This window comes from Tetrahymena thermophila (genome assembly GCF_000189635.1).
Source record: "Tetrahymena thermophila SB210 genomic scaffold scf_8254605, whole genome shotgun sequence".
Lineage (NCBI taxonomy): Eukaryota > Ciliophora > Oligohymenophorea > Hymenostomatida > Tetrahymenidae > Tetrahymena > Tetrahymena thermophila.
In genome coordinates, this window is record NW_002476375.1 from 155,310 (window position 1) to 183,279 (window position 27,970).

Here is a 27,970-nt window from a genome sequence, read left to right on the forward strand (position 1 = left end):
CACCTTTTTTAAGAATTTATTTGGAAATTAATTTGTTGAACAACTTTTAGAAAATACCTGCTGATAATGATTGATTGATTGATTGATTGATTGAAATTAAGATATATCTTAAACAATTTGTATTAAAAGGGTGAATGAATATTTTTCAAAAAGAAAAAAAAATTATTAAATAGAAAATATAGCATTAAATAACTGATTGATGCTATAACAAAGAAAGACCGTCATAAACAAACCACAACTTTGATTGATTAAAATATTACTATTTCAAGATATACTTTAATTTGATTCAAAGAAAACATCTAAGTATCTATCTATCAATCTAACTAAATAACTAACTACATATTTACTGAGACTAAGATCTTTTTGGGGTAGGGATTAATTTACTAAAAAAATATCTTCAAGTAAAAATTTTCTATTTTTGTGAAGTAAATATTTAATATAAACGGAAAAATTAGAGTGTTTTTAACTCAACTAAGAATTCATCAAAAACAATTAAGTGAGTTTGTGGGAAACTAAAAATTTAAAAAGTATTCGAGTGTTCAACATTGATAATTTTGCTCAAGCATAGATTGATTGTTATGCGGTAGGAGTATAAAATACAAAAAAAATCTAAGAAAGCAAATTGATCAACAAACGACGCGATTTTATCAGTTTAGGGTAAGATGGAATAAATATCTTGCAAAATAGATGTAGAATTTATTTAGGCAATACAGAATTGTGTTAGAAATCACACGTTTTTGAAATAGTTTACACATTAAAAAAGATTATTCTGTTAAAAAAAGAACTTTCATGAACATTTGCATAGTCCAATAAATTTAATTTAACTTTAATTTAGAGAATCGCTTTGATTGTTTTTTTTGAATTTTGAATTTTTTTTTAAAAGAAAAAAAGAGGCTTGAATCTATCTATTTTGATTTTAATTCTCCTTGTCTTAATAAATTCAAAATTTTAGGAAAGATAAAGTTTTACTGGCTTTGGCGAAAAACTTACTATAATAATACTATAAAATTTGATAGGATTATTGTGAACTGATCTCTGTATTAATCTATAATTTGGCAAAATGGAACAGACCAGCATAGAAGCGCTTTTTTATCAGGCTATCAAATAAGCTAAATCATGAATTTATTAGTAAAAAGAGCATAAAAATCCTTACTAACTTGATTAATTCTGTAACAACTTATAGCCAAAGCACCCAGCCAAACCTTATTAAATTATTTATATACATTCATTTAAACACTCTCTTTTGACTATTATTACATTTATTAATAGTTTTAAATGTTACTCAATCTGGTCAAGTGATCAAAAAATATGGCTGAACTATTTAAGATGTATGAGTATAAAAACGACAATTAGGCTAGAAAGAGAGCTCAAAATTAAACATTTTGCCTAAGAGGTAAAGAAAATGAAGCGGTTTAGATTAAAGCCTTATTAATAATAAAATAAAAAGAATCTGTCTAATAGAAAAAATTAAATACTTATTATAATTAAATTTTCGGGAAATCCTATATTAATCAATATAAAATACAATTCAAAATATCATTTATATTTTCTATCAAGCAAAAAAGATATATAGATATATAGCTAATTAGCTCTCTCGCCAAATATGTTTTTAATTTATAGAATATTTTTAAGTAAACTTAATTTATTTCAAATCTCTTTTTTAAAATGATTACTTGCTTTAAATGAAAAAATATTAATAAAAACTAGCAAATACACAAAATACTTTTTAATGATTTAAGCCTTTATAACTCTTCCTTCTATATTAATAAAACAAAGTCACATAAGCGTATAAAGAAAAAACATAGAGTTTATTTTAATTTACTATCAATATTTCTTTCTTTCTTTCTTAATTTATTTATTTACTTATTGTTTTTTTTTGTTTTGAATGTGAATTACATTCAAGTCTAGTCTATAATTTTCGTATAAATTAAGGAATGTCACCTACTTAGGAATATTACCTTTTTTATATCATAAATTTAACAATCAAATTAAGCGCTAAACATTAGGTTTTGAATTTTATATATATTAATTTTTAGAGGGCAAATTATTTTCTAAATACTTTTTACACATAATACTTATTGCAACTAGTTGTTCGGGGAATTAAATTTTAATAAGCACAATCAATTAATTAATTCATTTCTATTATTAATTTTTATTTTTTTTACAGGGATTTCTTATGCAATCTTGCTAATAATCAAGCACAAAGATATCTATTTGAAATTCCCTTATGCAATTAGCATTTCATTAATAGTGCTGATTACCTATTTATTATTTTTTAAAGATACACAAAGCTTTGCTTCAAATTTATTTGAATGTTTATCTTTAACATTAATTTATGTTCGAAGTGAGAAGCTGTGATCATTATTTTCAGATATTTTTCTAGGAAAACACTTAATAATTAAGTGGAATGTATCCAGTTCCTCCATATCAAGTAGTTAAAAGCAGAATAGGTGGGAAAACTTAAGATTTTAAATGTATTCAATTTCTCAAATAAAGTAGAAGAAAATTTACATATTATATTTATTCTAGAAACTTGTCACTTTAAGGCTAAGTACTCGCAATTATTACAGCTCAAAAAAATATTAAGTTTTGATAATGTGATTGATTCAAAAAAATTTTATTTTAATTATTAGATATTAGCATCCAATTTATTTATTGTTTTGGCTAAATAATATTTAATTATCAGATATTATTTTTAGTAATATAACAAACGCATTAATTATTGTATTCAAAAATACAAAATTTTCAAAAAAATTATCACTGCATATTTTATTATTTGATAATTAATGAAAGAATCAAGCATGTCGATGATAGACAGAATAATTCCAAGAGTTTATGAAAACTTAAATCTTGAAATTTAATAATGATTAATGAGAACTAATTCAAAATTATATGTATTAACTAATTTAATTAAAGCTTAATAAGATTTTTAAAAATCACAAATTGTCTTAGAAGTTATAAAATTTGTAAGAGCCAAATTTATAATTAAATTAGATTTTTGGTATATATTTAATTAATCATTTATTTAGACTTCTCCAAAAAAAGTAACTTCAAAATAAGCAAATCTAAAGCGTTTATGAAGCAAGATACTCTAATTTCCCCATCCAGCACATAGAGTTTTTAAAAGTTGGATGGAGATATGAATTGATTGCTTTGCTCATAAAAAGGAAGTGGGAGAGAGAGAGAGAGACAGAGATTGAATTAATAACAAAGTAACTAAAAGATAATTTACATTATCATTTAAAATGAATGACTTGATTATTAAAATTAAAAATTTGCATGTACTAAAAATGTGTAAATGACTTGAATTAGAACAAAAACTTGCTTATTCTTTTATTTGAGGTAGAAAGATTATTTGATATAGTTTTAAGAAGGATTGACACTCTAAGAAAAGAAAAAAAAACTAACTAATTTTCTAAAAGTATTAATGAGTGAATATACGATTTGCGAAAATAGTAAAAATATGAAAAACAAATTAATAGGTTGAAGTTCATCAAGAAAAATAATCTGAAAAAGTTAAAGAAATACTTGATTTTTTATATGAATTAAAGAAAAAAAGTTTGGTACTAATTATATGCTAATATGTAAGAGCTTCTTTCATAAAAATAAATAAATAAAAAAGAAGGAAGGAAGGTGTATTCTAAATAAAATAAATGAAAAAAGTGTTTATATGGAATAGAATTAATCTAAAAATTACAAAGAAATATTATTGAATTATAAATTAATAGCGCTAATCTACTGTTGGAGTTATGAATAAATAATATTAATATAAGGACATATGAAAAAATGTGGACATTAAAGAGCTAAAAATTTAGATATTTTTAATTTTATATTATTATATTTTGTACACTAAATATAAGACAAAGTTTTATTACAAAAATATTAAAGATTTTTTAGGATTAAGAAATTTTAAATATTCACAATTTATTTATTTATATATGTATTTATTTATTTATGTGTGAATGAATGTTATATATGTCATATAGTATCATTGTTCAGATTAATAAGTATTTATTATTTTATTTTCCAATCAATCGCTTCTTTGTTTTTTATTTATTTATTTGATTGCTTGTTTTTTTGTTTGTTATTTTATCTTCATTCAAAATCAATCAATCAATCAAATATTATTATTAATAATATCAAGGATAGTCTTTTTCTCCTTTTGATTAATAATATCAAATGAAAAGGCATAGAAATATTTTTATTAAGATAGTAGTAAATTAGTGACTAATCAATTGATATTTGATAATAATTGGCGGTATAAATATACTGGAGAGCCGTTGGTATTATTTGATTAATATTAGATTAGTACCTTGCAGTTTTTTTTAGCGCGAAGAGAAGGAGACAATACTTTAGGATCAAAAGTCGCAATATCAGAAGATGCAGGAATAGCTTTGATTGAATGATTGATTATATAGCGCAGGAGGCTTGGTTTTTCTTCATATTTTGAGTGTAGTGCTCAAATAATCAATCAATCAATAATCATGATTATTTCGTAAATATGCATTGGTGGAGTAAATTTTTAGCTTCCATTTATAGAAATGAGAGAGAGAGGACATTATTTTGGTTGAAAATTGTGTGATTAAGGTTTTTATATAAAGTTAGTTTATTAGAGAAATTAGGGAAAATGGGTTAGTTAGGAAATTAAGTTAGGAAAATTCATATTTGCGAAGAAAGATTAAGCTTTGAGTTTCAAGGCTTTATTTTCTCACAGAGGATTAGTTGAGATATATATAAATATGTAGGTAGGTAGGTGGGTAGGTCTCTAATTGTTATTATTTGATTTAAAGAGAAAATATTTTTATATTAGTTTATTATTAGAAAAAGGGAAAAAAGCACACTCATCTGGCAGCTGAGTCTAAGAATTTTATAATAGAAGGATTTAAGAAGAAAAAGCGCTATTTTTATTATTTTTGAGTGCGTTTTGTTGGGGAGTTAGAATTTTTGTGTTGGTTATAATCTAGTGTTTGTTTGATTGATTGATAAATATCTTTCTTATTCACTTTATTAAGTAAAAAAAAAGCTTTGTGTTGAGGAAATCATTAGATTATTTAAAGGCGAGGTTAGTCAACTCATGCTGTTTCATTGTCAGAATTGTTAGAACTTGAGAAAAAGTCGAGGGAATTTAGGGATTCACTATAATTTATAGAAAGAATATTTAATATATTGTTTATTTAGTTTGTTTTTTAATTGATTTATTGTTTGTTTGTTTGTTTGTTTGTTTTAGGTGGGGAGCATCACCGCATATGCCAATTGAGTAATAATTTGGAAAGATCAAGAAAAGAAGTGTTTTTGTTGGGATTATAATATTTTTTGTTTAAAACTTCAACAAATCTTGTTAATTAAAAAAATCAGATTTTGAATGTAGATTTTCAACAATTTTTTTATGTGATAGTAAGAGGTTGTGTATTAGCTTGTTATGTTGGCATGTAGTTTGCATAAAACCACAAATTTAAAATGTAAAAATATCAAAGCGAAGTGATTTTTCAAATAAAATTATTTAATTACAATTATGAGAAAGCAGTTGAGTCTAATTCATTGAAATAGGTGGTGTTGAGATTGTTTTGGAGAGAATCGCCTTCCTTGACATAAATCTCAAGGTACTGCTATTTTTTCATTTAGAGGTTTTTCTTTTTTCTTTGTTATTCCTTGATCTTGAAGATGTTTTTTCTTCTGATCATCTTTGTTTCTTCAATTTGTTCATTTTAATCCTTCTTTAAGTGCAACAACTTAAAGTGATATTATAAGCCCCATCTATCAGGAGTTGAAGGAGGGGATATGGTTATACCATTAACAGAGCAGGGTAGTTCTTCAAGATCCATTTTTAAGTATGAATGAATGAATGTATTTATATACTATTAAGAATGTATGTGTGTATTTAACCAATGGATTTTTTGGATGTTTTTTTATGTCTCCAAAATAATTATTTATTTATTTATTTAAGTAATAGTTTGTTTTGTTTGAGTATTTTAGTTAGGAGATGTACTTATTTATTTTAATCTCTTTTCTTTAAATTATTACTGATTTTGTTTTTTTAATTTTTTTTTTTTATTTTTAATTATTATTAATTATTCAATGAATCTTTAATTAATATACCTCTTCGACATTCACTTATTCTTTAAACAAACAAACAAACAAAAAAACTAATTAATTATTTTCTTATAATAATCAAATAGATAAGTTCTAATTATTAAATAAATTCTTATTAGTTTATCAATCAAAATTAATTAAGTAAATTATTAAAAAAATCTGATTATTTCTTCCATCCTACCCTATACAAAATTAAGACCACTAAGGTATTTATCGTTTTGTACATTGTGCAAATTTTTACTATTAAATTCTAATCTCTCTTTTATCTAAGTACTATCTCTCTCTCTTTCTATCTATCTATCTATTTACAAATACTAATACATACACAAACATATCACTTTTTTTAATCTCTTTTAAATGGTAGCCTTTTCAAAAAATGATAGCTATCAATTAATCTTTCAGTAACCTATAAATAATCCATTTGCCCCAATATCATTGTTATTATTCTCATAATCTCCACTCTTAGTACTAAATATAAAAGCACTGAAAAATTATTGGTTATAAATATCAATATAATTTTTTTTTTGCTTCGTTAAATGAAATGTTTATTGCCAGTCATCAAATTTATTAATTCAGTTAAAATTTTTTCTATTTAGAATCATTTATACATTCTAATTGACAAATATACCATTAATAGTGCGCCTTGCAGCTAGGTTTTGTAATGCTTATTTTACTTATTTAATTTAAAATATAATTTTTATCAATTAAGATGTAAAGTATTAATCCTTTACCTCAACTATAAAAGATTTTCGCTCATATTTCATTACAGTTAATTACTTTTCTTATTACAATCAAATTTGAAAAATGGCTTATCAAAAAATATTTTAGTTAAATTCAAAAATACAATTCTATTTAAGGCAGATTACATTGAAGATAAAATATCCAAAAATTTTTATGACTCACTATTAAGTTAATTTGATCACTTCTTGGAAGATATTTCAATATTTTCTATCACACAAAAATTTTTGAAAAAGCAAATTATGTTATATTTTATATTTTAGTTTTTAAAAGCTTGTTGATTTTTGGTTATTTCTATGCATGTCACAGATTTGTTTTAGAAGGTATTATTTAAGAACATGAAATTATTTTATGTATTTAATAACAAGATTAGTAGATTGTTTACTAAATATTACATTTCATTATTTTAAAACAATAGATTTTGAGCAAAAAATATTTTCAAATCAATGTAATAGCCACAAATATCTAGCAGGTTCATGTGAAAGTAAAGTTATTTATTAAATAAAAGTATATTTTTGAATATTTTATCTTTTATTTTTAATATATTTTAATACATTTTAATAAGTTATAATATGAAATAAACCGAATGTGTGTTATTTTAATTTAAACAAGTAAAAAAACACCGCTAAATTAATTTATTGAAATAATCTTCAGTAAATTTTAATATTTTTGTTTTTGGTTTTTTTAGAAGATAATCGAAATATTTATTGATATCGACTTAATTCCCTTCTTAAATAGTTAGAATATTTAATTTTTGAAAATATATAGTAGATAAAATTGTAAAGGTTAAGAACAGCTTTATATTTTGTGCTATAATAAATCTTAACTACTTAGAAAATAGATTTTTCAAGAGCAAAATATCTGAGCTTTAAGTTTCTTTTAAAACACCATTAAATTATATTCTAACCACTTAAATTTGATCTATGATATTTACCGCTTTCACCTGTATCACATTTGTTTTGACTGTTTTTGAATTTTATTGTTACAAATTAATAGAGAAGCAAGAAAATAATTAAATATTCAATAAGAAAAAACAGCTAATAAAAAAAACTCTTCTTAAAAATTATAAAGAGGTTCTATATTATTAAAAAATAGAAGAAAAAAAAAAAATAATTTATGAAGCATTCATCGCAGTTCTTAATTTTGCTATGTAATCTTAAATTAAATTATTCATAAACCCATACATTCTTTGTAATTTTTAGATTCATTAAAACTATCATTGAATGGGTAGGTAGGTAAGTAAATCGGTAGTTAGTTAAGTATCTATCTATCTGTGAGCTTTTAGGAAATTTATTTTGTATAATAAAGTGTAATGTTTTCTAAAAATTCTTATTTCAAATGAGATTTCACTTAGGTATTTATTTTATGAATTCAAGTATTGCTTTTGGTATAATTAAGAATTATAAAAGAAAGCATAATTAAATTTATTAAGCTTACCTTTTAAAAAGATGATACTATCAAATATCTCCTTTTTGCTTTATTTATATTTTAATTAAAAAAACTATTTTATGTCTGTTCTATCTCTTTTTAATCAAGTATTCCTCAATTTATTTACTATCCTAAGTTTTATACCACTCAATGCTCTCCAAATAGAAGAAATCCATGCAAATTAGTCTTAGAAAATACACACTTTAAATAATATGTGATTTCTCTTCAACCTTCTGCATATATTCATTCAAAAAAACATTTCTTCTACTGTTTAAAAATAAAAATAAAAAAATAAAACTGAAAATAGAATCTGCTTTCACTAAAATATTTAAAATCAAGAGTAGAAAGGAAGAAGGAAAATTTAAATAAACATTGCATCTAATAATGGTAAATAAGTAAAGGTAATTAGATTGATTGATATGCTTACAAATATTATTAAGTAAGATCAAAATCCGCAAAATAATAAATAAATAAATATTTATTATTACTGCATTACTTTTATAAAATTAATTAATTTTTTTTGCAAATTTTAATCTCGAACACTTTTACTAGCAAACAAACAAACTAACTAAATACCAGTTAAAATTCTATTTTTTTATTACTAGAAATTAGATTTTTAAGCAATTAAATTAGTAGATTTATTTCTATTATTAGTTAAATCCAATAGCACAAATATTATTTTATCAGTTACAAATTAATTATGATAAAAAAATAAAAATAAAATTTATCTGCATAAATTTTTTAGATTTCTTTAGTTCGTTCATTCATCAAAGAATAAGTAATGTCAAATAAAATTAAATGTTTTTCACCTTTTAGTCAATACTTAAATTAATATTATTTAATTAACCTACGAGATATCTTCACTTTTTTATTTTTAGCAGCTAAAATAAAAAAGATTACTTCAAAATTATTCTTTTTACATACAACTTTCTTATTTTTTACTTGTAAAAATTTGTTCTATTCAAAAAGATAAGTATTGGTGTTTAATTATTATTGATGTTTTTCAAATAAGTATTATAACTTTTACTTTCTTATACAATAGAAAACGGGTAGGTAGGTAGGTCATTCATTAACTATTCCATTAATTGATTCATTCATTTGTATTTAGATAAGTCAAAAAATAAATTTTATATAAGTGTAAAATTTAAGAATAGAATTTATAATCTAATAAATATTGATTATTTCAAACGAAGAACAATATTAGAAAGACACTTACAAGATAATACACTTCAATATATTTTTTTCAATGAGAAACATAATGTTGTCTTGGATTATTGAAAAATAATTACTGTTTTTCATGAGAATTATAAATGATTTATGGATTGCCTCAAAGGAGGATCAAAAGAATGAATAAAAAATCTCTTTAGAAATTTAAATGATAATGATAAATAGACTAACTAAATAAATAAATAAATTCTTTATTTTATATAATCATTTAGGATTACTTTACTTTCTATAATAAAAAGGCAAATAATTTGATGATTTTTACACATATTATATTTACGATATTAGCGATTGATAAGAGATAATTCAATATAATTAATTTTTTATAGCTTCTCAGTGAGTGGAAGGGTTACTCTACTACTTTATATGTAGACTCTATTATTAATTTATTGATAATATTTGATAACTCACAGAGTTAATTTAATTTATTTAAGAAAAGGGGAAATAAACTTTAACAGAATATTAGTAAATATGTAAAAATCACTCTATTTTTAACTTTAAAAAAAATATAAGGATACAGTTTTCCTCTTATGTTAATGACTGCCTATTAAAATTAAAAATAGGATTTGACTTTTAGAGCGGATATAGAGAAATGGAAATTATACCATGATGAGATAGATAGAATAAAAGAAAGAAATAAGAAAATTTTCATATTTAGTTTGAAATTTAATTAGGGTAATTATGAAATTAGAAATGCGCAAATATTAAGTAAGAATAAGTTGGATAATATTAAACAAAAGTAAGTAGTCGATATTAATATTTGATAGAAAAAGAGTGAAATTCTATCTTTCTTCTTCCCTTAAAAAGGAAAAGAAACAAATTAAACTTAATTGGGGATTGATAAATAGGATGGGAAGAAATTACGAATGAAAATACCTGTGAAAATTATTTGATATTTTTAAATTGTCGCGTAAAGAGAAATATTTGAAATTTATTAATTTTAAGAAGAGGAGGAAACCAAGCAAGCAAGTATTTGACTAACTAAATATTTTCAAGTTAATAAGAGAAACCCATATACATAATTTATTAGTTATTAAACATACTCTGAAAAAAAATAAATCATAAAAATGTTAACTATTGCAATAATTATTTGCTTTTATTCTGACTTAATTGATATTTAATTATTATTAAAACAATATCAATTTATCTATCTCTTTTTCTATATAGAAAAGAAAGATAACACTCCCATTTAATGTTGTTATTATCATATTTATAAAACATTTCGCTTCTCAATCAAAATATATCTTATCAGATATCACCGTATTTATACCAAAAATAAATCTAAATTTATTTCAATCAATAAATTTGTTTTCTATTTCAAATTATTTTAGGCCCCTCCTTGTCTCTCTCTCTCTCTTATTTAGAGTGTCAAATATCATAGCTACCTACGTATATGATTTGTAAAATTTGTAAATTTCAGAAATAATTTCTTTGGATGATTTCCTTTATATATTTTAATTTCATTTGATTTCACTAATTTCTTTCACTCTATCCATTGCATCAAATGTGTAAAAGGAATCCTTAAAGCATGTTAATTACATTTTAATATATATTTTTAGGCTATTGCTTTTAGAGTAAGAAGATTAACATCTTTATTTAATATTTAATTTTTTTGAATTTGATGTACAAAATTATGTTTTTCAAATCCAAATAAAATTTCAAATAAATTTTTAAGTTTTCATTAAGTTAATCAAACAAGCAAACAGATGTAAAAACATACCCGGATTTCGCTTAAAAAAAGTAAAATCTGCTAAAAGAATTATTGATACTTAAATTTGAAATTAAGTGTAAAAAAATATCTGAATTATTAATTTTAGTAACCTAAACCAAACAATTACAAAAAAAAACAATCAACTAAGTTAATCTGAATTATTAATTTAATATTATAATTATTGTACTAAAGTGAAATAGCACTATGATTTGAAATTAATACAAAGTATTTAAATACATATTTTAGAGCTATTTTTTATTTTCTTTCATTAAAAAAAACAATTAATAAAAGTTTGTATTATTTTAAATGTAAATGACGGCATTTTAAGTTGATTGAAATTCCTTTAAATATTTATTATTGGTTTTATCTTCTCTTATTTACTATTGCTATATTTAATTTAGAATGGCCTTTATTTCTTTACTTTTATTTTTAATTATTTATTTACTATTGATTTAATTTATTTACTTTAAATTACTTTTACAAATAAATAAATGTGTATTTGTTTATTAATATATTTGCTTTTCATAATTTATCAAAAATCACCCTATTTAATTTATTTAATTCTTCGTAATTTTCTTGAAATATTAAAATTGCTAAAATTTTTACTATATATTTCCTTAAACAAAGATATTTAATTCTTTTAAAACAGTTGCTAAGAAATATTTTATTTAAATCGTTTACGGTTTTTTATTAGAATTTTATATGATAATTATTTTTTCTCTCTTTTGATAGTTTGGATATAAATAAATATGTGGGAAAACTGTATAAAAATAGAGCGATGGTTGTTATTTTCAAATATTTATTTACTTTGCTTTTATAATAAAATATCGAGAAAGCTATCAAGCAAGTAAAGTATTTGAAAAAGTTTTAGATTATTAATTAACAAAAATTTAGATGTCTTTTTTATTATTATTTAGGAATAGTTTATTTCAACCAACTTGTTAAAATAGTAGAAAAATATTTGGTTGCAAAAAACTCTTATTAATAAGATTAAATTTAATTCATTAAAAGAGAATAAATTTTAAGTTTTTTTTAAATTGAGAAGCACTGAGGTATTAAAATAGCTTATGCATTTGAAAATACCTACGTTCTATTGAAAAAGCTTTTTGAAATAAACATATTTTTAGTAGACTCTAATTTAAGCCCAAAAATACCTCTTAATTTTTAAATTTTACCTCCTTCGCTCTAAAATTTTAATTTCATAATTAAATGAATACAATTCATTATAAAAGCTATGCAAATTATTTATTTAAACGATAATCTAACCCTTTTCCTTGTTAGTTTATGCTCTCTCCTCTAAAAAATTAGCACAACAAGTTGTGATATAAAAGTTTTTTTGGATAAAAAATAAAAACCAATTGCAATTAAAACATGCAATCAATGTTTGAATTTTACTTAGTTTTACACTTAGATGCTTTATTATGGAAAAAAGAAATAGTATAAATAGTATTCCTTAATGTTCTATTTGATTGGTTTATTGTCACCGAATAATATTGGAATAAATAAATTAAAAGTAAAGCAGCAGTGTTTATCTAATTTAGCGGGTAAAATCGCCTCCAAAGAATAATTTAATACAAAGCGAGTCATATTTTAGAAATTTGTTGATAGTGCGAAAATTTTTTGTATTAAAATAGACCCTAATTTTTTTAACCTTCCATAAATATTAAAAGTCTTAGAATCCATTAAATCAATTTTATTTAAGTAAAGCTTACATACATTTGAATATTTTTTTAGATTTAGCGCCTTTTCTCAAAGTAGTGGGAATTTAAAGTTAAAATAATATCTTCCTATCAATATATCTATCTATTTATAAATCTATCAATATATCTATCTATCTAACTAACTACGTAAGTAAAATAAAATCCAAATGCAATTTAAAAAATTTAAATTTCCTTAAAATGCCCCCGCTCAAATATTAAGAAAAAGATGTAAGCTTGCTATTATGCTAATTTTTATCATTTCTGATTTATATTATTAAATTTTAACATAAATTTCTTTAAACTTTATAGAACATCTAACTAGGTGGTAGGGAAGCTAGATAGAATTTTAAATTAAATGCTCAAGAATTAAATTTAACTAAGCTAATGGATAAAGAGACTCTTTGAATTTATGCAAAAAAATCAGAATCAAAAAAACACTGTTTATTTTAGTTAAAAAATATTTAATTAACAAATAATATTTTCTGTTTTAAGCTAAATTATAATATCAATCAAGATATATTTGAAGGTAATTTAAAAAATTTATGGCAATTGTACAATAAAAAATATGATGAATGATAGATGATAAATTCATATTAATTGCATCGATAATTTATCAAAATACTTAACCATAATTTTCAAAATTTACTTTTTAAACTTTACATTTTCCCATTAATAATCCAAAAAAATGATTGTTCTTTTAAGTATTTTGTTAAGCCTTGAATAATGATGTAGATGATGCTGTTCTTAAAATTTTTTGATTCAGTAAATAAATTAATTCCTAATGAGAAAATAATCTGAACCTTTTACAGTAAAATCTTTTTTTAGAATATGACAAAACCTAAAAATAAATACCTGTAAATACTTTATTCTTTTAATTTTGATTTTACTTATAATAGCATTAAATTATTAAACTGGATTTATTTAAATATTTAATTTATATTTACAAAAAATACCTAATAGTTTTTTCATAAAAATAACAAATTTCTAATTTTAAAAAATATATTTTTGCTCTTAATTAATATTTTTATTTAAAAATCAAATAGACTCTATTTAAAAATTAAGTCATATTAGTGTTAAATTTATAGTTATTAAGCTTTTTATATGCAATAAATTGTATTTATAATAAGAGTAACTCAAATAAAATTAAGTTTTTTATCAAATTAAAATGTTTTTGTTTGAAGTTTTAAAGAAAATATCAATTCTTAGTAGAATTTTAATTAAATTAAGGTGTATATTTTTCTTTGAATTATAATTTAAATATAAAAAAATATAAATTTTACTCAGTAAATTATATTTCCTATTAGAGATATAAAGGATACAATTTGAAAATATTATTTTAATTTTTTAAACTAATAAAATTATGATAGACAAATAATTATTTATTTACTTACTTAGTTATTTAGTAAATTAATTTGTTGGATAGCTTCATTTATGAGTTTACTTACTTTTGCTTATTTAAAAATTATCAAGGTGGTTTTATAGTTTAGTTAGTTGCCATGAATTTTACTTTGGTAAATGAAAATTAATAAAATTATTCCTATCTTATTATCCTTTTCAATAGTCTTTGTTTTAAAAAATATTAAATTAAAGTTTTATAATAGTTAGTTAGTTATCAGCTTATAGATTAACGAGACACATAGTTTATTTGCTGTTAAATATTTTATCAGGAAAAGAATAGTAATTTTTAAATTATTATTTATTTGTCTAGCAATTAGATTATGCCATGAGATAATTATTTATACTCTACAGAAATTTATTTTTTGAACAATATTTTGTTAAAGTGTCTAAATGCCTCCATTTTACAGAGTGAGTTTGAAGTCCTTTTTCTGAACTCAAAAATAAATCATCAAAAATTTAATATTATTAAGGAAATTAGTGAGAAAAAACTAATATGTTAAAAATTTTTGAAAAATTACATGTTATTTCTAATTTTTTTGTGTTAAAATTTTATGAGTGAGTGATGGAGAAAAGAAAAGAAGGAAAATTAATTAATTAATTAAAAATATTCAACAGAGACTAGGAGAATAATTGAAATAATAAAAATTTTTTAAGTTGATTAATATAGCAAAATAATTAATATCAAATATAGGGATAAATAAAAATAAATATAGATGGAAAGTAATTAAGACATAACTGGGTATTATATTTAACCTAGTTTCAGTAAAATGATTGTTACCCATGCAGGTAATCTTTGCGACTTTGCAGGCGCCAACAACATAGGTTTATGGGATCCTAAAAGTATGAAAAACTTGAATTTGATCACAGGAATTCCTGCTTAAGATAGTCAAATTTACGCAAAAGCAATGATAGGAGGAAATGGTAACAGAATTATCATGTATTCAGCTGATAAGTTCTAAATTATGGATTTAGATAACAAGAAGGACCCCTTAATTTGGGAGAGTAATTTTATTTTTTCTTTTTATTCTTAAATTTTGTATTTTTCATTTTGTCTGAATCACTCTGTTCTTAAATCTATTTTTTTCTATCTTCGATTAAATTTTCCAAATATACAAAAAGACTCCCTAAAAATAGCTCAAAATATTTTTTTTTATATTCATAAAAATGGCAACAAATATCAAAAATGCGTTTAAGGTTTTGAATTGCATAAATTGCCTTTAAATTATTGCTTTTTACTTTTCTTTTACTTGATTAATGTAAAATAATAATAAAAATTAACAAACAAAAAAAATATGATATTTGATTTTTTAGTAATTGTGAAAATACATGTGAATATAACTTGTTCAAAACGAAATATTCTACATAAAAAATTGAAATTGTAGAGATAAAACATGGAAGTAAAAAAGAATATTTTAATAAATTATTTTTAATCGATTGATAGTGGAAATAAATAAATAAATTAATAAATCAATATATTTATTTATTTATTCATTCAAATAAAATAAAAAATAAATACATAGAATTTTATTAATTAGAATTAGAAGCATGAAAATTATATTGAAATTTATTAATGCAAAATATTTTTGCTTCAAAATTGTTAATTATTGATAAAAAAATGAATAAAATATTTTTTAATGCAATTTTTTTTACAGGCATGCTATTTAATGTATTATTTTAGATGTTAATTTAATTTTTAACTATATTTAGAGATTTCTACAACTGATGACATTTAACAAATCGCTATTAACCCTAGTAACACTAAGGAAATCTGTGTTTTGATGGTTAGTGGTTATATTAATATCTGGGACATTGAGGAAAAAAAAATTATTTAATCCTTCTAAACCATTAGAAAGATGTACAGACGTATTCAAATATTCCCAGGTGGTAAATACTTAGCCTTGCAAGATAAAGGGGGATTTGAAATCAACATTCTTGAGCGTTCTACTGGTATTGAGCAAAAGATAACTTTTAAGAGTCCTGCTTCACGCTTTTTGGTCTTAAACGAAAACGAAATAGCTATAGTTTTGAAAAACTATGTTTAAATTCGTAACATTGCTTGGGGAATACATAATATTCAAGCCTAATTAATCTGTGATGATCCTTCAGAAAACTTTGAAAGTGTTTTGCTTTTAAACAATAATAAATGGTTAATTGCTGCTGGTGAAAAGGGAATACTGAGAGTTTGGGATATTGAATAACAGAAAATTAAGTTCCAACTTGATACCAACTCATTCAATGATGCTCATAAATTAGCCAGGTTAAACCATATTCACTCCATTTTTATCTTGCAAAAGTCCTAAAAATTATGTGTGCTAAATAGTGAAGAGCGTCGTCTAAGGGTTTTCAAAATAGATGAAAACTTTGAAAATCCTGAATTTTAGAAGAGCTTCTAGTATGACTCTGATTACAGCACCAGCATAAACAGCTTCGAGATGGCATTTTCTTTAAATGGTAAGAATTTAATAGGTCTTTTTAGCTAAAAAGGTAACTTCATTGAAGATGAAGTAGTATTTACTAAAGAAATTGAAATTTTGGACCTTGATACCTCCACAATCATAGCCAGCAAGGATTTGAGCTAACCTGGATATATTCTCGAATAAGAAACCATGCGTAGTAATGGCTAAAATAAGTTGTATTACAGAGTTAAATCTGAGAGTAACTCCCAAAGATTCTATTTAGAATTTGATGTTGAAAAGTTCCTTTCACTTCCTTAAGATAAACGTTCAGACCCAAAAAACAATTCCCTCTACGAAAATTGGAGTAACTTTAGCGTTTAGAATGAAGGTTAATTTGTTACTTTTACTCCAATTGAATCTCATATTGATAGCATCATAGTTGCTTACGGAGTCACAGTACCTGATTTGGCTAAAGGAGACTTAGTTGTAAAGTACGGTATTTCTGTCTACGATTATAAAATAAATTAGAGATGGTAGCATTTATTTGAAACTGATTTTATAGTTAAATTCTCTTGCATGATTGACAGAAACACAATTGCATTCGTTAATCCTAAAAATTGTATTGAATTCTGGAATATTGAATCCAACGATATGATTAAATAATTTGATCTTTCTGAATATAAGTTTGTGATTAGTAAGTTCCTCATTAGCTAAGATCTCTTAATAATAGTTGACCCATAAAATAAATTGCATGTTATTGATTTAGAAACAGAAGATGAGTTGGATTAGATACAACTCTGCATTGGTGAAACTATTAAGTCAATATAAATGGTTGGTCACAATAAATGTATTGTATTGTATCAAAACGAAACAATTTAGAAGGTTGACTTAGAAGAATTTAAGATAGAAAAACACAATAGAAATTAACCAATTACAAACATCCTTGTTTTACCTAAAGAAAGCAAGCAAGAAGAACCTCTTGTCCTCCTTCTCATAGAAGAATATGTGGAAATTAGAAATTTCAAAAATATTTGAGCAAGAAAGCAAGCAAGCAAGCAACAATTTAATTATTATCAAATTTCAATCAATATAAAAACTATTATACTAAACAAAATTCATAGACAAACAGTATTATTCTCTTTATTGGTTATTATTTGATTTTAAATATCAATCAATTATTCTATCTATTTCAATAAAATTAATCTGTTTATTAATAAAATCATTTTTTTATTTTATCTTTTAATATATTTTTCCAAAATAAAAATATTTCAAATTTATTTATTTATTTTTAAATTTTTTCCAATTTTTTTATAAATAAAGACAAATGAAATTTTAGATATTTCTTAAAAATTTAAATATTTTATTGAAAATTTAGAGTAATCTTTAAAATTCAAATTAAAATAAATTTTTAAGTTTTGGTTTTTTATTATTTTTTATATTTATATAATAAAAATATTATTTTTAAAAATTAAAACAATTTAATTAAATCAAATGATTTTTAATTTGAATTAAATTAGAAAATTTTTAGATTTTAACTAAAGATGAGAATTTATTTTGATATGAGATTATTAGAAATAAAAATGTAGGAATTTGTAAAATTAATTCTCATATTAGCATAAATAGTACTGAATTTTTTATTAAAAATAATGAAAAGGAGAAAAAGTTTATTGAAATAACACAAAAAATGCAAATGCACCAAAAACATAAAAAATATAATAGAAAATTTTAATGAAGAAGTAATAAAAAATTATTGAAAATACAAAAATGGAGTGTAAATTAAATAAAAATGAGTATTTTATTTATCGTTTTAAATTAAAAAAAAATTTAATGTTTAAGAATTATTTTTTTGTGTTTATCATTTGAAATAAATAAATGAAAAAATAATAGTAATCTATGCATTTGAAATAGAGTAAGAAGATGGTGATTAAATTATATGATAGCAGAAATGTGAAATTTGAGACTTAATTTTCGTATTAAAGAATGAAAAAATATACAAACACAATACAAATATGATTAAATACTTTTGAAGAAAAGTATATGTAATCTATGAATAAAGTATAAGTAAAATTTTTTAGTAGGCAAATTATCTTTGTATTATATATTATTTTAGATAAATTTGTTGGTTTTTTTGACTAATAACTGAGCTATCAAAAGAAGGTCTACTGAGCAATTGATGGAGTTGTTTTTTTTTGTTTGTTTGTTTTTAATTTTTTAGTTATATATATATATATATTATAGGAGTAAATAATTCAAATGTTTCATGTTTAAATTAAATAGAGGCTGTGAAGCATCGGATAAATTAATCCTGGCTTGTGCATACCTACCTTATTCAGGCAACCTTCAGTGACTCTCAGTTATCAGTAGAAGTAAGATTGTTTAAAACAATCTAACTTACCCTTCATTGGGGTTGCATAATTTGCTTGCATTTCTTGAGGTTGTTAATGTTGATCTTGTGGGCGTTTTTGCCACAACTATAGGAATTTTTACGTTAACTATCTGGATATGAAATGCGTCTTTGTTTGGTAACTGAGTTGGATTTATCTCTAATGGCAATTTCAATATTTTTATTCATTTTCTTAGAGTTGTCTTCTGAGTATGTATGTATTTACTTGGTTTTGGTTTATTTATTTGTTTGTATTGCTTTTTTGCTTTTATTTAAATTATTATTATTATTAAAAATTTTGGATGATGATTTCGTTATTTTTATAAAAAATTTTTATAATGTAGAAATCATCGATTTTTTTTCTTATCATTATTAATTTTTAGGCTTAATACATACGAACAAAATAGACAGACCAGAGAGAAATTTTATGTACTAAAGAATTTTTTATCAGTTTATAAATTGGTTGATAATACATGAATAAAACTACCTCTAACTGGTTCATCGTATGGGTAACTGATTGGTTTGATATTATTGCCGACAATTAAAAAATGAATAACACATCCACTTTTGATAAAGATTTTGTAGGAATCAGAACCAATTTTACAACATTTTTTTTGCTGTTGCTACTATTCCTAGTGAATGTAAATAAATAATCTTCTGCTCAGAACATAGCTAGCTATTCTAATAAAAAATTCTTTTTCTTGATAACTAGTTGAGCTTGGGAGATTTATGATAATCGACTAAATTGATTGGATTTGCTGTTTGAATTTTATTCAATTTTAATACCTTTATAAACAATCCACCCCAAAGAAGAATTATTTACTGCATATTCATCAATCTATATGTAATAATAATAGTTATTATTATTTATAATAATTATAATTATGACTATAATTCAACACTCAAATCAATTGGCGTCATATCTAGAAGCAAAAAAATGTTTAGTATGAATTTGTAATACTATCTTTCTTTATCTTCAAAAATTGGTGGTAGCATTCTATTACTTGACCTATAAATTCTTTGTTAATAATTCTTAGCCAAAATAAAAACACGACACTACTAACAAACTTATAAATGAATAAATAAATAAAGAGCATGAAACAAATAACTTATAAAAAATAAAGTAGTTAGTGATCATGATCTGCAAGCAAATAATATCTTTGTTTTCTCTTTTATTTAGAGGAAAATAAAATTTTATAACGTGTTACTTTTAGAATTTTTCTTCTTAATTTCTCTTTAATTACTTAGTTCAATTTTTTGATCTTTTTCATGTTTCCTTAAATAGAGAGAATTTAATAAATGATTTGTGTATGTTTATATGTCTTTCATGTGTTTGTATTTGCTACATACACTTGCTGGACTGATTTTAAATTTAAAAAGGCATATCAATAAAATTTTCGTACTCTTTCTTGCCTCTACTTGCTTTTGCTTTATTTGATGAAAAATAGATGATGTCATATTTATATAAAGTAGAAAGTAGATTATATAAATAAAGTATGTTTGTTAAACATGAATCTTATTTATGTTATCTATTAGGTTTTATTTTGTTTGAAAGAGAGGGCTCACCTTATTTTTGCTCTAAAAATTAAAAAGTTAAGCAAAATGTAAGAGTATTTTTGATCTTAAATGTTGATTCCTGATGAGATGTCTGATGGAAAAACCAATCATAGCATGTAAAAATGAATTGCTAGAAAAAGAGAAACATAAAAAGAGTTTAGAAAGATCAAGATAGTTAAAAATAAATCATTTAAAGATACATTTTTTTCTAAATCTTTTTGATGTTTGTCTATTATCTCTGTTAAAATTTTATTTCTTTTATATTAAATATGCACATTTGTAAGAAAATCAACCAATTTTCAAGTAGAATGGATACTTATTGCTATAAATCAAAATGGTAACATTTAGACACACATAAATATAGTCTAGACTTAAATAAATTAAAAAAAACAGTTAAATACATTTCTTTTTGAAAGAAATGTATGTATCTTAGACAAAATTTAGCAGTCATTATGAAGCATTATTAATTTTATGTAAATAATGATAAGAAAATAAGTGAATTCTAAGTGCATAAGTTTAAAAATAGGACTTATATTTTTTTATAATCTTACTAAATTATCTATTCCTTATTATTTAACTATGAAATATTTACTACTGAGTTATTTTTTTAGAATATTTCTCCAAAAGTCTTTGAAATAAGCACATTTTTTGTATTTTTAATACAGAAAATTTACTATTTTTAGTAGAATAAATAGGGAAAATTATTAGATAGCATTTAAAATATTTAGATAATATTTTTCAGATTTTTAAACTAAACAAAAACAGATAAAATAATTTTTTTAATTTTAATTGACTACTTATAAACATAAATGAATAGATAGATTTTTATATTAATGAATGTAGATAAAAGCTGTTTAATTTCTTAATATTTTTACATTAATCACCGTTTTTTAATTCTTGTAAAAAGAAAATATTAAAGCAAAATATATGAAAATAATAAAGAAGAAACACACTTTTCATTCATGATTATAAAATGATAAATAATTAATAAAAATAAATGAAGTCTTACAGATATTAATTTTAAAATTAATTTTTTTGTATTCATAAAATAAACAAACATACAGCTAAAAAACTAAAAAGTAAAAATACTTAATCAAATTTTTAATAGAAAAATATTCAATTAATTTCCTAAAATAATTAATCTATTTAAATCATTAATAAATATTATTAATAATTAATTATTTTCAAAAGATTAAAAGAATTTTAGAAAATTATTTAATTTTATAAAGTATGCTCCTCAAATCAATATATTTCATTCTCATTTCGAAATATTTAAAATCAATTAATTATAATTCTTCAATTTATATATTTAATTTTTTGTATTTTTAAATTACATTTTTGATCTTTTGGGTTTTTTATTATAGTTTTTCAATATTATGTTGTTTTAATTTTTTTTCACCAGTTTATGGTGTTTATTTATTTATTTTCTATTATTTATAATCAAAGATTAATTTCTATAAATTTAAATTAAAATATTTCTCTTAAATATTCAAATGTAAAATAACTTTTGTTAGTAAATCATTTAAAATATGATAGTATAATTTTTTGTAGATTTATAAATTTTTAAAAAAGGTATTTAAAATAGGTAATAGAATTTGCTATTTATTTCAAAGCTTTAATATTTTTTTCTTAAAAATATTAAATAAAAATGATAAAATCTAAGATATTTTAATATAAACAACAATTTTAAAGAAAATAGTTTAAAAAGAAATGACTTAATAGAGTAATAAGCTTATTTATTTATTTATTTTTTAAAGGAAAGGAATAAAATTTAATAAAGTAGAAATTGTAGGTAGAGAAATAATATCTATTTTGGTAATAATTAATTTATTCATTCTCTTTGTAACCTTTTTGCAAGGTTGTCCAATCCATTTGCAAACACTTATTCTTATATGCCAGATATTTGGTTTTCTATAAGTATTGAAAATGTTTATTAAAAATTCAAAAAGTAATTTAATTTTAAAATTACAAACAAAGGATATGATTTAGCTGAGACTCTTTTAGCTGTTAACTTAACCGTTTTTCATTTCCTCATTTAACATATTCATTTAGCTATAATAAAGAAGCAGCTTCTTCTTTTCTTCGTCAGTAAGATGATCTAAATCTGCAAATTAAATATTTTCAAAATTAATAAAGTCTTATTCTTGCTACTCGAATAGTTCATTGACCTCATTTACTTATCTTTTCAAGATACTTTACTCTGCTACATTTTTAAGTTTTTTGCCAAACATAGTTGCTTTAAGCATTCCTCCAAATTAAGCTTGAGCTTTTTGCTTTTCTTTATTCATATGTTCATTAATTTCTTTTCCATCAGGAATGCCCATATCTTAAATATTCATTGCATAATCTTAAGGATTTTTTGTAATGTCAGATTCAACACTAACATTGTCTCTGATGTCATCTTAGTTTTTATTTTTCTTTCTCCTTTCATCAATTTCATTTTCCCAATCTTTTTTATTACCATCTTTTTGCTATTTAATTGACTCCATATATTATTTTTATTAAATCTAATGCATATTTTCTCTCTCTTCTATCAATTATTTGTTGTAATAATAATCAGCAGGTTGTGTTCCAAATAATCCAGTATTCGAAACACAATAATGGCACTAGTCTCTTGGTAGTTCGCTGTAAATATCCATCATTTATTACTTTCCAGGATCTATAAAATTTTGCTGCTGATTATGAAGAGCGCTATGATTTAGCAAGTTAGGATTTACATATGTTTAACAGCTAACAAGCTAAGAATGTGAAGGTAACTATTAAAATTAACTCATAAGTGGAGGAGGAACAGCATCTCCTGCACGATAGTAGTAAAGCGATTATTCATCTATATTTCTTGGCATTTAAGGTGATTAATTACTTTAATATTGAGGTAAACTACCTGAATAAATTGGAGATTAATGGTGAGTTGGACTGCTAAGTCTTTAAGTATACTATTTGAATGGAGAGGATAAATCATTTTATTCAACTAATTCTCTTGTACGATTTAATAAAGTTTTTTTGTAGCTTCCATTAATCTACAGAGTAGGTACTTTTGTAAGAATATTATCATTTTCGTATGCTCTGTGAATATTTAAATTGGATGCAGCTTATAAATAATCTAAAGTTCTAACATTTGAAGCATAACCACTTTATTGATTTAAGGGAACATTCTAAATTGGAACAGTCCTATCTAATCTATAATAATTACTTGGTGGTACAACTTGCTTAACTCCCAATTAATCTATTGTTTCAAATTAATACTTGCTGCTTGCCTAATTCATTTATTTGCTTTTATTCTGTTTATAGAATTTGTTTTAATTCTAAAAATGACTGAAAAAAATATTGATAAAAATAAATTTCATAAATATGTTTTATAAGCTAAGAAAGAAAATTTTAGAAAAATCAATCTAATACCTAAGACTAAATAAGAAGAACTTGGATTTAATTTAAAGTTGAATTCTTAAAATGCTAATAATTGGTTATAATTATGGTTTATCTTTACAAGTTTAATAGCTGAAAGTTAAAGATATAAAGATACAATAAATAAATAAGATGTAATTATTAATTAATATTTTTTATTTCCAGTCATAAATTAATTGATAACTAACTAACTAATTAATCTATCAAATAATTTAAAAATTTTGAGTCAGTTTAAATAAATAAATTAAAAATATTCACTCAATTAGTACTTTTTAATTAACTTTTAGTGATATAAATAATTAATTCTTTCATTTAGGAAAAAAAAGAGTTAATTTAAAGTTAAGTTAATAAATATATTTATTTTATTTTAATTATTTGAGTGATGAAAAATAAGCAATAAGTTTTATGCAAAATATTTTATCATAATATTCTCTTTAAAAGTTTCATATTCTAATAGTTTAAAAATGATTTTATTATTTGTCTTTCTAACAAAATTGTTTCTTTGTGGAATTAAAATTACTTTAGATTTTAAATTCTTTTTTTTAAATAAAAATAAATTATCAATTTGTTCAAGATTTTCTTAAGAATAAAAATTTATATTAAGCATAAATATGATAGCATTAAAATCCTATAAAATATAATTATTTTCCATTACTTTTAATTATTATTCATTTTTAATTTTTACCAGAGCTCCTTATTCAAATTAATTTGACTCATAAAAAGTAAAAATCGTAATATAATAGAAACTTAATAAATTAATGAGAATTTATAGCATCATAACTTTTAATAGAAAAATAATAATATATATTTACATATTTTTACAATTCTTTCCTTTCAGAAAAATAAGAATTTATTTAAAATGGCTCATATACAATACATTTATTTATTTATTATTTTATTTAGAGTTATTTTTTATGAATAAAAACAAACAAAGTTTATTTCCTCATCGAAATATAAAAATAAAAAATTTTATTGATTGATTGATTAATTCATGAGAATAACATTAAAATTTTATTTTTATATTTTTATGTTTTTATAAAATTTACTTTAAATTTGAAACATATTTTATTTATATTAAATACTAAGCTTTTTTACTAAAATTTTGTTATTTTGTACATTTAATTGTTTTATTTGTTTATTTATTTATTAAATATTTATAATTATTCCTAAAAAAATTCTATTTTTAAAATCTTTATCTCATATTTAAATGCAGATAATATTTATTGCTTCATTAGCTTGCTTAAAAGTATTCATTCACTTAAAAATTATCATTTACATAATTTTTATAATATTGTTAATATGCTGGGTTATTTTATACTATTGCTGATTATCTGGTGAAATATTACTTTTTATCTTCGTATAATCTAGGATATCCAAAAGAAACGTTAGGAATAACCTTTGTTTAACTATTTAGATTTAGCTTAGGTATTTTAGGAGTTTGGTTTCCAGATTACTACTATGAACTATGAATCTTTAATGAAGCAAATAATACTTGATGATCTATATTAGGATTATTTTATGAATTATATAATGGTTGTGCATTTATATCTATTTCATCTTTGTTGCATTTGTAGTATTTTGCAGTAGAAGATAATTTAATCATCTATTCATAAGTATGGTTTTGACTATGCTTTTAAAACTAATTACTGTGCTACTAAATATTCTTACTTTTTTATTAGCTTTAATGGTAAACATTATGTTTATTACTCATTTTAAACTGAAAAATTTTTTAATTATTTAGCTTCTTTAAAGTAAATCAATTAATTAATTATTAAACTTTTGTTTCAAAATTGATTAATTTTTTATTTGTTATATTTTTCTAAAAATGCTTTTGTTTGGTTTTATATAGTGAATTTCTGACCAAATACTATTTGAGATGTTATCACAAATCAATTTTAAATTAAAAGTTCTATCTATATTTTTTAAAATCTTAAATTAGCTTTTGGATATTTCTAATAAATAAATTATTGTTAAATGTTTTCTCGTGCTTCAAAAGATTCTAATACCTAGAATAAACCCTCTACTGTAAAAGCAGGTACTGTAAGACAGTAATCTGCCAATGGCCTAAGGGATTTGCAATAAGATTAACCAAATGATTAGCAGTAAAGTGTAAAAAAATCAACACAAAGTAGTTTAAGCAGCAATATTTCTAAGCCACCATAAATTAAACCTAATATTGCTAAATCACAGTAAAGCTATGAAAAGAACAAAGCCTAAACAGAATTTTACATGTGTCTCATAAAAGATAGATAATCTACAAATAATAATGAGAGTAGTAATACTAGTAGTAGTTCCAAGCCTCCAAGCTAGAAAGTGATTAGTTCTTCAATTAAAAAAAAAGATACTCCTTAATAGGTAGATTATAGAAAAGAAGATTAAGAAGATCAAAGCTTAAATCAAAGCAGCAGAACTGAAGAATTTGTAGGTGATTAAAAATAAGCTAAGAAAAAATAAGGAGATAACTAAAAGACAAAACAAAATTAAGCTAGTTTGAGTGAATTAGAGTAGCTGAAAGACGAGCTAAATTAACTTAATCGCAATAATTATGAATAAAATATAAAACTAAAAGAAGAAAAGATGGAACAAAAGAGACTAAAAGCAAAAATATCTCAATTAGAAACAGATAAAAATAATTTGGTTTAGTAGATTAAAGAGAAAGATTAAATTATTTAATAAGGACTTTAAAAAATGAAGAATTAATTCACAGAAAAAAGAAATTTTTTAATTCAAAGTTAAATGATCAAGCAAAGGAGATACATTTAGCATTTAACTAAGCTATCCAAGAGTAATAAGACAATTTCTGCCGAACTTGAGTATTAATTGGACTATTTAAAAGATTTGATTGAAAAAGTTTCTAATGACTGTAAGTAATCCAGTATTTCCTAGCAAAGCGAGTAGAAGCTTGAGATGGCAAAATAAAATGTGATCAATTTAAGAAAAAAATTAGAAGATCTGAAAAATTAGACTGCCTTCAATTTTAGTTCAAATTTGTTAAAAGAGTTTGATGTTAATTCAGATAAAGATATTTCAAAGTAAACCTTCTTGATATAATTAGAGCAATCAGCAAACAAGCTATTTAATTCATCATTAACTTTAGTTAACTCAAATGAGCAGAAAAATAAGGTAGATAGATTAATAAATAAATAATTTAATTAAAAATAAAAATTTTTATATTTTAAAAGGAGATGGCCTAAGTTACGATGGATATAAAAGAATTCGTAGAAGGATGCTTGAGGTATGGAATGGACATCTAGATGGGAGAAAATGAATATGAAGTAATTAAGAGTAACGAAGAAATTCGCAATGACGTTCTAAGGAGTGTTAGAGAAAAAGTTGGAGGTTTTGAGCAACCAATGATCGATAACATATTATTTAATGGGTAATTATTTGAATTCCTTCATAAAATATAGCTTGATAGAAACCAATTAATCCATAAATATAAAAACACTTCTGCAGTAGAAACATACGTGAACTCCTTAATAACCAACGAGTAAAACAAAAAGATTTTAAAGTAAATTGGAGTATTGCATAGAATTAAGGATTGTATAGGAATGGATTTGAATCTATTAAATAAAATGAATAACATAATCAGAACTCTGTTTTTCTAATCACAGATAAGCCTTTAATATTTAAATGAATTTGTTGTGTAACAACTTCAAACATTAAACTAAATAATTTCTGAATGTATTTTTAAACCCTTCACAGACATGTATGAAATCTACTAAAAATATTATAAACAAGAAAAAAACAATAACTATCCAATCCACTTAGCTCAAATATTTAACATGAACTGTGAACAAATGAAAATAAATATAGAGTCAATCATTAATCTATAAAATCAAGAGGTATTCTAAACTAACAGAAATATGAACTTGCCTCTTATAACCTAAATTTAAAAAGTTTACTAAGAATTATATGGAAAACTTGAATAGTGAGTGACAAT

General features: G+C 22.3%; 8 protein-coding genes across 8 annotated transcripts; 3 read left to right on the forward strand and 5 right to left on the reverse strand. All coding sequences in view use genetic code 6, as the record gives it.

Moving 5' to 3' along the window:
• Window positions 1–3,574: 3,574 nt before the first annotated feature.
• Window positions 3,575–4,183, forward strand: TTHERM_000621139 (transmembrane protein, putative; the record flags this gene model as incomplete). Its single annotated transcript, XM_012798091.1, has 1 exon — window positions 3,575–4,183. One exon carries the CDS (start codon window positions 3,575–3,577, stop codon window positions 4,181–4,183), a length of 609 nt encoding a protein of 202 aa, XP_012653545.1.
• An 889-nt stretch (window positions 4,184–5,072) lies between these two features.
• On the reverse strand, window positions 5,073–5,822 carry TTHERM_00621140 (hypothetical protein; the record flags this gene model as incomplete). The annotated part of the gene is made up of 2 exons (XM_001017939.3): window positions 5,073–5,136; window positions 5,509–5,822. 2 exons carry the CDS (start codon window positions 5,820–5,822, stop codon window positions 5,073–5,075), a joined length of 378 nt encoding a protein of 125 aa, XP_001017939.2.
• Window positions 5,823–15,002: 9,180 nt separating this feature from the next.
• TTHERM_00621160 (hypothetical protein) lies at window positions 15,003–17,720 on the forward strand (the record flags this gene model as incomplete). The annotated part of the gene is made up of 2 exons (XM_001017941.3): window positions 15,003–15,291; window positions 15,997–17,720. 2 exons carry the CDS (start codon window positions 15,003–15,005, stop codon window positions 17,718–17,720), a joined length of 2,013 nt encoding a protein of 670 aa, XP_001017941.1.
• Window positions 17,721–18,290: 570 nt separating this feature from the next.
• TTHERM_000621168 (transmembrane protein, putative) lies at window positions 18,291–18,947 on the reverse strand (the record flags this gene model as incomplete). The annotated part of the gene is made up of 1 exon (XM_012798092.1): window positions 18,291–18,947. The coding sequence occupies one exon, from the start codon at window positions 18,945–18,947 to the stop codon at window positions 18,291–18,293; it is 657 nt and encodes a 218-aa protein (XP_012653546.1).
• A 1,255-nt stretch (window positions 18,948–20,202) lies between these two features.
• TTHERM_000621169 (transmembrane protein, putative) lies at window positions 20,203–20,902 on the reverse strand (the record flags this gene model as incomplete). The annotated part of the gene is made up of 2 exons (XM_012798093.1): window positions 20,203–20,755; window positions 20,826–20,902. 2 exons carry the CDS (start codon window positions 20,900–20,902, stop codon window positions 20,203–20,205), a joined length of 630 nt encoding a protein of 209 aa, XP_012653547.1.
• A 1,554-nt stretch (window positions 20,903–22,456) lies between these two features.
• Window positions 22,457–23,888, reverse strand: TTHERM_00621170 (hypothetical protein; the record flags this gene model as incomplete). The annotated part of the gene is made up of 2 exons (XM_001017942.3): window positions 22,457–22,536; window positions 22,595–23,888. The coding sequence occupies 2 exons, from the start codon at window positions 23,886–23,888 to the stop codon at window positions 22,457–22,459; spliced, it is 1,374 nt and encodes a 457-aa protein (XP_001017942.3).
• Window positions 23,889–25,255: 1,367 nt separating this feature from the next.
• TTHERM_000621179 (hypothetical protein) lies at window positions 25,256–25,738 on the reverse strand (the record flags this gene model as incomplete). The annotated part of the gene is made up of 1 exon (XM_012798094.1): window positions 25,256–25,738. The coding sequence occupies one exon, from the start codon at window positions 25,736–25,738 to the stop codon at window positions 25,256–25,258; it is 483 nt and encodes a 160-aa protein (XP_012653548.1).
• Window positions 25,739–26,001: 263 nt separating this feature from the next.
• Window positions 26,002–27,962, forward strand: TTHERM_00621180 (hypothetical protein; the record flags this gene model as incomplete). Its single annotated transcript, XM_001017943.1, has 2 exons — window positions 26,002–27,150; window positions 27,210–27,962. The coding sequence occupies 2 exons, from the start codon at window positions 26,002–26,004 to the stop codon at window positions 27,960–27,962; spliced, it is 1,902 nt and encodes a 633-aa protein (XP_001017943.1).
• Between the last annotated feature and the right edge of the window lie 8 nt (window positions 27,963–27,970).